This window comes from Mustela lutreola, chromosome 12 (genome assembly GCF_030435805.1).
Source record: "Mustela lutreola isolate mMusLut2 chromosome 12, mMusLut2.pri, whole genome shotgun sequence".
Classification (NCBI taxonomy): domain Eukaryota; kingdom Metazoa; phylum Chordata; class Mammalia; order Carnivora; family Mustelidae; genus Mustela; species Mustela lutreola.
The window spans coordinates 37195290-37210218 of record NC_081301.1 but is presented as its reverse complement, the minus strand read 5'-3'; the positions used below and the strand labels follow the sequence as shown (position 1 = coordinate 37210218).

Here is a 14929-nt window from a genome sequence, read left to right as displayed (position 1 = left end):
TCACACAGACCCACTCCCCTCTTTTCAAAAATCGTAGGGCGCATTAGATCTTGTTTCTGTAGGTTAGTGACTCAAATTTAGATTTTCCATTTTTGCTCTCTCTGAAATGGTGGTGCTCAGGACAAATCTGACTGAATAAGCAGTATTCCAGCTGAATTGAAAGAAGCAATTAATGCATAAAGAAAAGCTTACTAGGGTTATTGAAAAGCTCCTCAGTGTGAATCTGTGGATTCTTGACCTCTGTTATTGGCCTTCTGTCTTCAGCCAGATACGCTGATGTGCAGCAGCCAATAATAAAGGGGCTTAGTTTTGTAAACACAGAGCTTGTGGACAGTGATAGATCCTGAAAATAGTATCTCTGGCTGATTCTGACTTGAAACTGAAAGTAAGGTCTCAAATTCAGTTCAATGTTCACAGCCACGCTGGGTGGGCGCCTGGGTGGCTCAGTGGGTTAAGCCACTGCCTTCGGCTCAGGTCATGATCTCAGGGTCTTGGGATCGAGTCCCGCATCGGGCTCTCTGCTCAGCAGGGAGTCTGCTTCCTCCTCTCTCTCTCTCTGCCTGCCTCTCTGCCTACTTGTGATCTCTCTCTGTCAAATAAATAAATAAAATCTTTAAAAAAAAGAAGAGTCTAAACATTCAAATAAAAATCTACATTTTGTGTGTGGTGTACTGGTAGAATACTTGGCAAGTGGTTTACTTTCTTCTAAGTTTATATATGTGTGTGTATATATATATATAACTTTTTTTTTTAAAGATTTTATTCATTTGAGAGAGAGAGTGAGAGAGAGCATGAGGTGCAGGAGGGCAGATGGAGAGGAAGAGGCAAACTCCCACTGAGCAGGAAGCCCAATGAAGGGCTCAATCCCAGGACCCTGAGATCATGACCTGAGCCAAAGGCCCAACCAGCTGAGCCTCCCCAGCACCCTAAGTTATGTTTTTACCAGCCTTTGTTGAGCTCTTGCTGTGTTTCAGGCAGTATGCAAAGATATCTATATACATTTTAAAAAATATTCATACTCATTTGAGGTTATTATTTTATATGTGATACAGAAAAATGGTTTCCAGACTTTTGGATTTCATGGGTGACTAAAATTTGAAAAGGGGGGCACCTGGGTGGCTCAGTGGGTTAGGCCACTGCCTTCGGCTCAGGTCATGATCTCAGGGTCCTGGGATCGAGTCCCGCATCAGGTTCTCTGCTCAGCGGGGAGCCTGCTTCCCTCTCTCTGCCTGCCTTTCCGTCTGCTTGTGATTTCTCTCTGTCAAATAAATAAATAAAATCTTAAAAAAAAAAATAAATAAAATTTGAAAAGGGGGTTGGGATTAACATGGTTGTCAGCTTTTTATTTTGTCACTAAAAGACATCTTTTAAAAGCTACTGTGGGGGGGCGCCTGGGTGGCTCAGTGGGTTAAGCCGCTGCCTTCGGCTCAGGTCATGATCTCAGAGTCCTGGGATCGAGTCCCGCATCGGGCTCTCTGCTCAGCAGGGAGCCTGCTTCCCTCTCTCTCTCTCTCTGTCTGCCTCTCCATCTACTTGTGATTTCTCTGTCAAATAAATAAATAAAATCTTTTAAAAAAAAAAAAAATAAAAGCTACTGTGGGGGCGTCTGGGTGACTCAGTCAGTTAGGTGTCTGATTTCGGCTCAGGTTGTGATCTCAGGGTTCTGGGATCGAGCCCTGCATGGGGCTCCATGCTTGCTAGAAGAGTGTGCTTGTCCCTCATCCTCTCCTCCCGCCCTCGCCTCCTGCTTGCACTCTCTCTCTAATAAATAAATATATTTTTTAAAATTTTATTTATTTAGGGGCGCCTGGGTGGCTCAGTGCTGAGCAGAGAGCCTGATGTGGGGCTCCATCCCAAGACACTGGGATCATGACCCGAGCCAAAGGCAGAGGCTTTACCCACTGAGCCACCTAGATGCCCCAAAATCTTTTTTTTTTTTTTTTTTTTAAGATTTTTAAAATTTATTTGACAGAGATCCCAAGTAGGCAGAGAGGCAGGCAGAGAGAGGAGGAAGCAGGCTCCCTGCTGAGCAGAAAGCCTGTTGAGGGGCTCAATCCCAGGACCCTGGGATCATGACCTGAGCCAAAGGCAAAGGCTTTAACCCACTGAGTCACCCAGGCGCCCCCCTAATTAAATCTTTTTTTTTTTTTTAAGATTTTATTTATTTATTTGACAGAGATCAAAAGTAGGCAGTGAGGCAGGCAGAGAGAGAGAGAGAGAGAGAGAGAGGAGGAAGCAGGCTCCCTGCTGAGCAGAGAGTCCTATGCGGGGCTCCATCCCAGGACCCTGAGATCATGACCTGAGCCGAAGGCAGAGGCTTAACCCACTGAGCCACCCAGGCGCCCCTAAATAAAACTTTTTTTAAAAAGTTACTGTGTATAGGAAATGATGTCACTTGTTCTGAATACTAAATATTTAATTTGGGAACAAAATATTTTTACTTTTCTTTTATTCTTCTGTTACAGATTCGTGGTATGTTTAGGGTTGGCCGATTATTCAGTCTCCTACCCTTTTATTTTACTGTTGAAGGAACTAAGACTCCAAAATATCTCTGAGATCTGTGAGAAAATAAAGCTTTTTCTGATGAATATAGTATAGCGTTGTATTGACATACTAATAGCCGTTACATGTGTGATTTTTGTCATATACATGTTGGTATGAATGCTAGTTGTATGGGTGTTAACTTGTTTTTAGACTTGAAATTTGATTCCCAGTGCCATCTTTTTCTGTAAGAGAGTTTCCTGGATTAATTTGTATCTGGGGAAATTCCTCATTGCAGCTCTTATTGCAGTATAATGTGTGACTGTGATAGCTTACTGAGATACTCAATTTCTATGTATTAGGAAACTTTGTAAGAATGTAATTTCATGTAATTGGAATTTAATGATATAAGAAAGGGAAGAAAGAAAATGAGACCATCAGTACAATTGCCTTGGGCTTTCTCTTCCCCCTTGGAAAGGGCCTGTGTGTTGGCTGGTTGGTGTTTGCTTTTTCTCTTGGTCCTCTACTACCCTCCTCACCTTGCTCTTGTTCCAATACTTGTTCTATCTCTTTTGTTTCTTGCAGTCTAGCTCCTCCTCTCCTATAGTTCTGTTCTTTTCACCTGTTTCCCCGACTCTTTTTGTTCTTGAATGTTTTTGATTAGTGAAAATTTTAAGTTACTGGCTTTTCTTTCTGTAGCAGTTGAATTGAAATGGCACTGAACTGGCAAAATAGAACATTGCTGTTAAGTTCCTTCGTGCCTCAGGGACGTCTACATTTTATTAGTGTAAAATCTTAAGAGTTAAGAATGTCTGCCCCCCCTAGGGGTGCCTGGGTGGCTCAGTGGGTTAGGCCGCTGCCTTTGGCACTGGTCATGATCTCAGGGTCCTGGGATCGAGTCCCACATCGGGCTCTCTGCTCAGCAGGGAGCCTGCTTCCCTCTCTCTCTCTGCCTGCCTCTCCGTCTACTTGTGATTTCTCTCTGTCAAATAAATAAAATCTTAAAAAAAAAAAAAGTCTGCCCCCCCAAAAGAATGTGTTCTTATTTCTACTTGATATTTTTCCTTTAATATATGCATTTATATATCTTTTAGTGGAAATTTATGATTATTTAGGATTTTTTTCCCCCTATGAGCACTTAACAGTTTTATGTTGGGGGCAAATGTATTTTTTTCAGTCTTGTTTTGTGTACATTTTTAACATGTTAAGTAATTCAGTTCAACTTGTAAAAGCATTTTATAACTTATACTTGGGGCCTGGGTGGCTCAGTCAGTTCAGTGTTTCTCTCTTGGTTTTGGCTCAGCTCATGATTTCAGGGTCATGAGATTGAGTCCCCTGTTGGGCTCTGCACTCAGTGGGGAATCTGCTTGAGATTATTTATCTCCTTCTGGCCCCTCCTCCTTCCTGCCCACCCAGCACATGCTATCTCTATCTCTTAGATTAATAAATCTCAATAGAAAGAATGTTATACTTATTTTTCCAGTGTTTTTAATAATCATTTTTAATTGCATTGCAACTTACGTTTGAGTTTTCCATTGCTTATTCAATCATTTCCCCAATTTGAACATTTAGATTATAGAAAGGTATTATAAGAAATGTTATGTTATAATTAAATAAAATATAGGAAGTTGATAAGAAATATAAATATAAATATAAATATATATATATATATATATATATATATATATATGTTTCTCACTTGATTTTTCTCCAATGTTTCAGGAAAAAAGAATTGACCCTAAGTAACTATTAAAATGCTGTTGGTCTTTGAGAGAGTGAAGTTTAACTGCATAGTAGACATTAGAAAATCTTTTTACTCTAAGTGACCAAATATGAATTTCTTAAATTCTTTTTAAAAATTTTTTAAAAGATTTTTGTGTTTATTTGACACAGAGAGAGAGAGCACAAGCAGAGGGACAGGCCGAGGGAGAGGGAGAAGCAGGCTCCCTGCAGAGCAGGGGAAGCCTGACATGGGACTTGATCCCAGAACTCTGGGACCATGACCCAAGCAGTGGTTTAACCAAGTGAGTCATCCAGGTGCCCCTGAATTTCTTAAATTCTTAAGGTTTGTGGGAAACATGAGTTGCATTCAGTAAACTATTTTAATATTTAAAGAAGCCCCCTAGAGGGGCACCTGAGTGGCTCAGTTGGTTAGGCATCTGCCTTCATCTCGGGTCGTGATCTCGGGGTCCTGGGATTGAGCCCCATGTTGGGCTCCTTGCTTGGTGGTGAGTCTTTTTCTCCTTCTCCCTCCCCTGCTGTTCCCCCACTTGTGCTCTCTCTCTCCCTGTCAAACAGATGAATGAATAAAAACTTAAAAAAAACCACAAAAAATGAAGCCCCCCCCCCTATAAAATCTGCATATTATCAGCTGTGTTGGGGCATATTTTTAAAGAATTTACATCCTTTTGGGGCGCCTGGGTGGCTCAGTGGGTTAAAGCCTCTGCCTTTGGCTCAGGTCGTGATCCCAGGGTCCTGGGATGGAGCCCTGCATCGGGCTCTCTACTCAGCAGGGAGCCTGCTTCCCTTCCTCTCTCTCTCTGCCTGCCTTTCTGACTACCTGTAATCTTTCTCTGTCAAATAAATAAATAAAATCTTAAAAATAAATAAATAAATACATAAATCTTAAAAAAATTTACATCCTTTTATTTAGTAATAGGGGTACTATATTTTAATTCTAACTTTTTTAAATAGAGATTTTGCTTTTTTGCACATAATATGCATGCTTTAACATGGGAGATACAGAGGAGAATTTTTTATTTGTATTTGCCTAAGGAATAATGATATTGAACATCATCTCATGTGCTTTTTGGTTATCTGTATATGTCTTCTTCGGCGAATTGATTATTCGTATTCTTTTACCTGTTTTCTTGTTGGGTTGTCTTTTTATTACTGAGTTGTGGTGTTATTTATATATTCTAGATACAGTCCCCTTATCGGATACATCACTTGCAAGTATATTTTTCTTCCATTCTGTGGGTTATCTTTTGTTTGAACCTTTTCAAAAAAAGCCATTAAGAATCCATTTAGGGACACCTGGCTGGCTCAGTCAGTAGAGCATGCAACTTTTGATTTCAGGTTATGAGTTCAAGCCCCAAGTTGGGTGTAGAGCCGACTTTTGGTGAAACTTTTTTTTTTTTTTAAGATTTTTTTTTTTTTTAATTTGACAGAGAGATCACAAGTAGCAGAGAGGTAGGCAGAGAAAGAGGGGGGAAGCAGGCTCCCTGATGAGCAGAGAGCTCCATGTGGGGCTCGATCCCAGGACCCTGAGACTATGACTTGAGCCAAAGGCAGAGGTTAACTCACTGAACCACCCAGGCGCCCCATTTGTTGAAACTTCTTAAAATATTTATGAAGTTAGCTTCTTCTGGGAATTGTTTGCAAAATTATTTTTTATTTTTATTTTATTTTTAAAGATTTTATTTATTTATTTGATAGAGATCACAAGTAGGCAGAGAGGCAGGCAGAGATAGAGGGGGAAACAGGCTCCCTAATGAGCAGAGAGCCTGATGTGGAGCTCGATCCCAGGACCCTGGGATCATGACCTGAGCCAAAGGCAGAGGCTTTAACCCACTGAGCCACCCAGGTGCCCCGCAAAATTATTTTTTAAATCAGAGGTTCAAGGAGTTTCTCCTAACCCATTTACCTCAAAAACACCCGCTTTTTCCAACAGCTGATATCCCACAGTATTAATAAATACTAGCGACACATAGATGAAAATGCTCATTTTCTGCATCTCTGTGTCGCACCTGTCTTTGGTGGGTGCTTAAATACTGCTTTTTTCCCCACCAGAGACTGAAGCACATTTCTGCTAAGTGCCAATGTGTGAAGGGTCAGACTGCGAAGAATCTTCTTGGTTTTAGGAGTCTCACAGTATTGTGATTTACGTACATTTTGATGGCTTTGTAGCATGTATGCCAGTGAAATATCTTCTGCACACAAAAGTTCTAAATCTTTTTTTAAAAAAAAGATTTTATTTATTTGACAGAGAGGGACACAGTGAGAGAGGGAACACAAGCAGGGGGAGCGGGAGAAGGAGAAACAGGCTTCTCGCTGAGCGGGGAGCTTGATGTGGGGCTCGATCCCAGGACCCTGGGATCATGACCTGAGCCGAAGGCAGACGCTTAAGGGACTGAGTCACCCAGGCGCCCCAATTTTAATAATTTTTAGCATGGTTTGTTACTTCTTTGAAAATGGATGATCCATATACTTTATAATTTTAGCTCTCCACTAGAATTGATTAGAATATCAACCAGAATATTTTGTCCCCACATCATGCTGGAAAACTGAAACTTTTAAAGTAAAGCTTTAAAGAAATTATAAAATAGGGATGCCTGGGTGGCTCAGTTGGTTGAGCATCTGCCTTTGGCTCAGGTTGTGATCCTAGGGTCCTAGGGTCCTGGGATCGAGTCCCATATTGGGCTCCTTGCTCAGTGGAGAGCCTCTTTCTCTTTCTGCCTCTCCCCCTGCTCATGCTCTCTCTGACAAATAAATAAATAAAATCTTAAAAAATAATAAAATAAATAATAAAATAAATACCTGTTTACCGTAGAATGTTCAGAAACCGTAGAGAACTGTTATGAATTATTCCCAGTCCTACCACCTAGAGGCAGCCACTTTTTAAAAAAATTTTATTCATTTTTTAAGAGATTTTATTTTTAAATAATCTCTACATCCAAGGGGCTCAGATCTACACCCCTGAGATCAGAGTCACACGCTCTATAAACTGAGCCAGTCAGGTGCTCCATACATAATATTTTCTACCCTTTAGAGTCCCTGGTAACTAGATTACTTTTCCTATAGTTTTGCCTCTTTTCTATTCCTGTAGTTTGTTATATATAAGTAGAATCATATAATATGTAACCTTTGGAGCCTGGCTTCTTTCACTTACCATAATACATTTGAGATTGGTCCATGTTGTAGTTGTGTTACACCGTGTACAATTTCATCCATCCATCCATTTATTTATTTATTTATTTTAATAATTTAAAAATTTTTTTAGAAACATATAATGTATTATTAGCACCAGGGATACAGGTCTGTGACTTGCCAGGTTTACACACTTCACAGCACTCACCATAGCATATACTCTCCCCAATGTCCATAACCCCACCACCCTCTCCCTCCCCACCTTCCCTCCTGCCACTGCCCTGTAACCCTCAGTTTGTTTTATGAGATTAAGAGTCTCTTATGGTTTCTCTCCCTCCCGATCCCATCTTGTTTCATTTATTCTTTTCCTACCCCAACCCCCCATGTTGCATCTCCACTTCCTCTTATCAGGGAGATCATATGATACTTGTCTTTCCCCAATTGACTTATTTCGCTAAGCATAATACCCTCTAGTTCCATCCACATTGTTGCAAATGTTGATTTCATTTCTTTTGATGGCTGCATAGTATTCCATTGTATGTATGTATATATGTGTATGTGTATATATATAGATATAGATATACCACATCTTCTTTATCCATTCATCTGTTGATGGACTTCTAGGTTCTTTCCATAGTTTGGTTATTGTGGACTTGCTGCTATAAACATTTGGGTACACATGCCCCTTCAGATCACTACCTTGTATCTTTTTTTTTTAAATTATTTTTTAAAGATTTTTATTTATTTATTTGACAGACACAGATCACAAGTAGGCAGAGAGGCAGGCAGAGAGAGAGAGAGGAGAAAGCAGGCTCCCTGCTGAGCGGAGAGCTTGATGTGGGGCTTGATTCCAGGACCCTGGGATGATGATCTGAGCCGAAAGCAGAGGCTTTAACCCACTGAGCCACCCAGGCGCCCACTACATTTGTATCTTAAGGGTGAATACCCAGTAGTGCAATTGCTGGGTCGTAGGGTAGCTCTATTTTCAACTTTTTTTTTTTTCTTAATTTAAATTTAAATTTTTTCTTTTTAAGATTCTTAAAAAAATTTATTCATTTAACAGACAGAGATCACAAGTAGGCAGAGAGGCAGGCAGAGAGAGAGGAAGGGAAGTAGGCTCCCTGCTGAGCAGAGAGCCCAATGTGGGACTTGATCCCAGGACCCTGAGATCACGACCTGAGCTGAAGGCAGAGACTTTAACCCACTGAGCCACCCAGGTGCCCCTATTTTCAACTTTTTGAGGAACCTCCATGTCATTTATTTATTTTTAAGATTTTATTTATTTTAGAGAGTGTGACAGAGAGAGATGGGGACGAGCAGAGGGAGGGAGGCAAGCAGACTCCGTGTTGAGTATGGAGCTGATTGGGGGCTCAATGCAAAGCTTGGTCTTAGGACCCTGATCATGACCTGAGCTGAAATCAAGAGTCAGAAAGCTTAACTAACTGAACCACCCAGGTGTCCCTGTCAGTTCATCCATTTAAAGTACATAGGGGTGTGTGGCTGGTTTAGTTGGAAGAGCATGAGACTTTTTTTTTTTTTTTTAAGATTTTATTTATTTATTTGACAGAGAGAGAGAGAGAGAGAAAGAGATCACAAGTAGGCAGAGGCAGGCAGAGAGAGAGGGGGAAGCAGTCTTCCCACCCAGCAGAGAGCCCAAAGCAGGGCTCGATCCCAGGACCGAGATCATGACTGGAGCCAAAAGCAGAGGCTCAACCCACTGAGCCACCCAGGCGCCCCCGAGCACGAGACTCTTGATCTTGCGTCACAAGTTCAAGCCCCATGACTCTTGATCTCAGGTCACAAGTTTAACGCTAGGTTGAGTATAGAGATTACTTAAATAAATAAAACTTAAAAAAAAAAAAAGATCAGCTTGTTAATTTCTTTCTTATTTAAAAAAAAAAAAGATTTTATTTACTTATTTGACAGTGAGACAGCGAGAGAAGGAACACAAGCAGGGAGTGTGGGAGAGGGAGAAGCAGGCTTCCTCAGAGTGGGAAGCTGGACCAGGTGCTCCGTCCCAGGACCCTAGGCTCATGACCCCAGCTGAAGGCAGATGCTTAATGACTGAGTCACTCAGGCACCCAATTTGTTAATTTCTTAAAAAAAAAAATCGTATGCAGATTTTAATTCTATTTTGAATAGTTTTCACAAGATAGGTGCAATATACTTTTCTTTTTTTTTGTTTTGTAACTTTTGGTTGAAATAGATTATTTTCAGTATGATGCCTTACAGTGTATTGTAAATAGGCTAATGGACAAAAGACAATAAATTCATAGAGCTAACCTTAATTTTTTTCCTGCTTACATTTCCCCCCCCCCCCTGCTTATATTCTTAAGTTACAGGTATAAATACCATATCAAGGGCAGTAGACCGACTTTTAGGTTTAAGAGCTCAGATTATTTGTTTGAGACAGGACTTCAGACCTACTTTTATAGGGAATGAAAATGCAAATGTGTGGTTTTATGTTTTTGTCCTTCACTTAAAAAAATTTTAAGATTTTATTTATTTGAGAGAAAGAGAGAGAGAGCCTGAGCACAAGTTGGGGGAGGCAGAGGGAGAAGGAGACTACCTGCAGAGCTGGGAGCCTGAAATCTGGCTCCATCCAAGGGCCCTCGTTCATGACCTGAGCCAAAGGCAGACGCTTGACTGACTGAGCCACCCAGGTGTCCCCACACATATATTTTTAGAACATACAGATTTTAGAAATATTTAACTTTTCTCTAGAAAACAAATATCTCTACCTTTCTCCTTTTTTGAGATTTTGGGACTGAGAAGTTTGAAGACTGTATTCTGGGTTTTTTTTTTTTTGTAGTCTCAATATTCTCATAATGATTTGTTCTTATCCCCTCAGAGCATGTTGTGCTTAAAAATATTTCTTTGTTTTTCAGGTTCTAAATGGCTTCTAAGAAGTTGGGTGCAGATTTTCATGGTAAGTGGACTGTTAGATATCATGGTTTAAGTTATGATTTGCTCTGAGGATTTGAAATCACTTAGCGTTAGGTAAATGCCCCTTTTTGTTTATTTAAATGAACAACTTGAGAAAAAGTTGTGCAACAGTGTAGCCTATACATTCTACTGGATTTCAGGTTGTGTAATATTGAAGTATTGAAGTAGTTAGTTACATTTTAGAGTCTCTGTGGTTATTGTACTTGAAACTACCAGAGATGGATGGGGAGCCTATCTATTTTTATTGTTTTGAAGTCCTTAACATTCCCTTTGTTACTCTCTGGTCATAGCTTTTCGTTGTCTCAGGTGTGAAACACTCTAAAACTTAGTACTTAATAATGTTTTGCTTTAGTGTCTATCCCTGTCATCCTCCCTTCCTGCCCCACAGTCATAGGAAATAATGACTACAAATAAACCATGATCAGTAATTACAGACATGTTAGTGGTAGTAATTACAATTTTGTATTTGAAATGAATAGTTTATCATCCTTTTCTGTGATACAACCTTTCAATAAGCTTTATTATCTGCATTTGGGAGGAATGGATGTGCCTAAGAATTAAAGTTAGATTCTCTTTTCATACAGTAGAAGATAAGAATTAAATACCAGAAATCCAAACAACAGTTATTTGAAAAGGGTTTTTGAGGATGCCTGGTGGTTCAGTCAGTTAAGCATCTGACTCTTGATTCTGCTTAAGTCATGATCTCAGGGTTGAGATCAAGCCCTGCTTCAGGCTCTGTACTGGGCGTGGAGCCTGCTTAAGATGGTCTCTCTGCCCTGTGCTTCTTCCCCACTTAAAAAAATGAAGATTTTTTTTTTTAAAGATTTTACTTATTTATTTGACAGAGAGAAATCACAAGTAGACGGAGAGTCGGGCAGAGAGAGAGAGAGGGAAGCAGGCTCCCTGCTGATCAGAGAGCCCGATGCGGGACTCGATTCCAGGACCCTGAGATCATGACCTGAGCCGAAGGCAGTGCCTTAACCCTCTGAGCCACCCTGGTGCCCCCCCAAAATGAAGATTTTTAAAGCTATTCTCTCATTTAAAAAAAATATATTTTATTTATTTATTTGACAGAGATTACAAGTAGGCAGAGAGGCAGGCAGAGAGAGAGGAGGAAGCAGGCTCCCCGCAGAGCAGAGAGCCCGATGCGGGGCTCGATCCCAGGACCCTGGGATCATGACTCGAGCTGAAGGCAGAGGCTTTAACCCACTGAGCCACCCAGGCGCCCCATATCCTTCCATTTTTAAAATCATGTCATTGTAAGAATGGTTTGCCAGATTACATGGCAGCATACATTGGTATGCTCTTCTGGTTGCTTGATTGAATCAGTCAGCTCAATCAGGCTGCAGCAGCAGTCACTGGGGTTCTAACTTGCTTGCATATTTCATATAACAGTTTAGTATTTTGAATTACCATTGTGCATATGCTTATATACATCAGTTGTATGTGTTAAGTCATTTTGGAGTTAAGTCAGTCATGCTCAGGGATTTGCTTTTTTTTTTTTAAATACTGTTTATTTATTAGAGACAGTGAAAGAAGGAACACAAGCAGGGGTAGTGGGAGAGGGAGAAGCAGGCTTCCTGCTGAGCAGGCAACCCAATGCGGGGCTTGATCACAAGACTCTGGGATCATGACCTAAGCCAAAGGTACACACTTAACTGACTGAGCCACCCAGGTGCTCCAGGAGTTTGCATTCTTTATAGCAGGTTAGGCATCAGATCTGCCAGGTAAGGTATTTCCTATTGTCTAAGGATTATTAGACAATACTTTAAAAGTATTCAAATGATAGTAGAGAGGTAGATCTGAAGTTGCCTCTGGATCACTTTTTTTTTGGATCACTTTTTTAAGGACTCAGTAACTTTTTAAGAAATTTCTCCATCTCCTTACATTCCTCACCAAAATTTTGTTGTTTAAGTGAAGCATTCTACATGAGTAAAATTTGAGAAATATTTTTTTTTCTTTCCTTTCCTTTCTTCTTTCCTTTCTCCTCTCTTTCTTCTCTCCTTTCTCCTTTCCCTTTTCTTCAGTAGGCTTCACGCTAATTGTGGAGCCCAGCGTGGGGTTTGAACTCACAACCCTGAGATCAAGACCTGAGGTGAGATCAAGAGTCAGATGCTTAACCAACTGAACCACCTAGGTGCCCTGAGAAAAGATTTTTTTTCTTTCTTTTTTCAGCTTCTGCTTTTAACTGCGGAGCTCTTACTTGAATGTATGTAGCTTTAGAGTTTTTAAGAGTAAAAAATCTTATTTTTAGATATTATGTAGTTTAAGGAATAGAAATTAAAGGGAATAGGCCAAAAAAAAAAAAAAAAGGTGGGGGGAGAATATCAATCTTGTTGGCATCTGAGTGCAGGAAATCAAATTCAGCCTGGTCTTACAGAGCTGAAATTAGAAAGCCAGGAAGCTAAGGCTCATATTCCCTTCATCTCTCAGGAAGCTACATAGCCTTTTCTTAGGCTTTTCTCTGCAGGTGTGCTCCATTTTTATTCTTCTGTTTATAGACTTGCTTTTTTGACCTACTTGTGTAGAGTACGTAGGGTCAAAAATGGCCACCCCCCATTATTATACTGCTTGCTACTTGATCTTTCAGTTTAAGTGGCTAACATCATGTAGCTAAAAGTTTTTCTGTCTTTTGGCCAAGGGAGGATCTGATTGGTACAGCCTAGCTTATAGGCCTGTGGATTGAATCTCCCTAAGGTAGGTATTATCTGACTGGTTCATTAGGATTAATGAGTGTATGTGTGTATATAATTCTTTAAGGGCATTTGAGATGTGGAGAAGGAGGTAACATTTGTTATTGTGACTGGATATTAAATTGCTCTTTGTCTTTTTAAATATTTGGGCTGACTAGATCCTGTGCTATGACTACTATTTGATTTACTTTCCAAGTTCATTTAAAAAAAAAAAGATTATTTATTTATTTATTTATTTGACAGAGGCACAGCGAGAGAGGGAACACAAGCAGGGGGAGTGGGAGAGGGAGAAGCAGGGTTATCTCTCAGGAGGGAGCCCAGTGTGCTGCTTGATCCCAGGGTCCTGGGATCGTGACCTGAGCTGAAGGCAGATGCTTAACGAGAACAACTCAGGTGCCCCCCCTCTACTTTTTTTTTTTTTTTTAAGATTTATTTATTTATTTATTTGACAGACCAGAGATCGCAGTAGGCAGAGAGGCAGGCAGAGAGAGAGGAGGAAGCAGCCTCCCCGCAGAGCAGAGAGCCCGATTTGGGGCTCGATCCCAGGACCCTAGGATCATGACTCGAGCTGAAGGCAGAGGCTTTAACCCACTGAGCCACCCAGCCCCCCCCCCCCCTTTTAAAGGTTTCATTTATTTGTTTGTCAGAGAGAGAGAGAAATGTGTGCACACAAACAGAGAGAATGGCAGGCTGAAGGGCAAGCAGGCTTCCCGCTGAGTAAGGCGCCCAATGCAGGACTGGATCCCAGAAAGCTGGGATCATGACTTGAGCTGAAGGCAGATGCTTAACCAACTAAGCCACCCAGGTGTTCCTCAAGTTCATCTTTTTCAACTAAGGCAGAACTTCTTCCACTGTCATTAATAACTACATATCCCTAAATGACAGAATAAGAGAATAAGCAGTTAATTCTTATAGCCCTTTAAAAATATTGTGCTTGTATTATATTATGTAAATTGCAAACCCTTGGCTCAGTTTAAATCAGGCCTTTCTGGGAGTCTGGTGTTTTAAAATGTTACTTCTCTTTAGTTTTTAACGTATTTTCCACTTTATTTAAGAAAAAGTTATTTTCCAGAAGTCACTTTTTACATTTATTTTTATTTTTAAGATTTTATTATTATTATTTTTTAAGCTTTTATTTATTTATTTGATACCAAGTACAAGCCAGGGGAGTGGGAGAGGGAGAAGCAGGCTCCCTGCTGAGCAGAAATACCCCCCACTCCCCAACCAATGTGGGACTTGATCCCAGGAAACTGGTACCATGACCTGAGCTGAAGCAGGCACTTAACCGACTGAGCCACGCAGGCGCCCTATTTATTTTTTTTTAAGAGAGTGTGTGGGTGCATGGGATTGTGTAAGCATTGAGGGAGGGGTAGAGGGAAAGCCAGAGGTGGATCCTTATTGAACTGAGCCACTCATGTGCCCCCAGAAGTGGGTTTTTAAAAACGTTTTAACAGGGGCACCTGTGTTGCTCAGTTGGTTAAGAGTCTGCTTTTGGCTCGGGTCATGATCTAGGGAGTCCTGGGATCAAGCCCAGCATGGTACACTTTGCTCAGCAGGGAGTCTGCTTCTCCCTCTCCCTCTGCCTTTCCCTGTGCCCCTCCCCTGCTCTCTCTCGCTCTATCTCAAATAAATTAAATGGAGAAAAAAGTTTCAACAAAAAGATTCCTTTTTTAATACCTGAGAAAGTTCCTTGAGATTCTAATTTAGGAAAAAAATAAGTCTGTATGATCAGATAAAACTTAATAAAACTAAACTCTTTCCTTTGAAAAGCCACATTGTCCTGTTTATGACCGTTGAGGTAGCTAACTTCTTAGGGAGGAGGTTCATTATGCCTTTGGTTTAATTTCTCCTAGGATATTGAAATACTTTTTCTGCTGAGTGATGAAGATGTTTTATTTTAAATTGTTTTTAAAGTTGATCTGTTACTGCTTTACAGTGTA

The 14929-nt window shown here is 40.5% G+C and overlaps 1 protein-coding gene across 3 annotated transcripts in view; it reads left to right on the top strand.

Annotated features, from left to right (window-relative positions):
- Window positions 1-14929, top strand: part of UBAP1 (ubiquitin associated protein 1) — a 65969-nt gene that overhangs the window by 25069 nt on the left and 25971 nt on the right. For all 3 annotated transcript variants that reach the window (XM_059141945.1, XM_059141947.1, XM_059141946.1), the window contains one exon: window positions 10239-10279. In XM_059141945.1, coding sequence (XP_058997928.1) covers window positions 10246-10279 — 34 coding nt within the window. In that variant the 5' untranslated portion in view covers window positions 10239-10245. The remainder of the gene's footprint in view (window positions 1-10238; window positions 10280-14929) is intronic.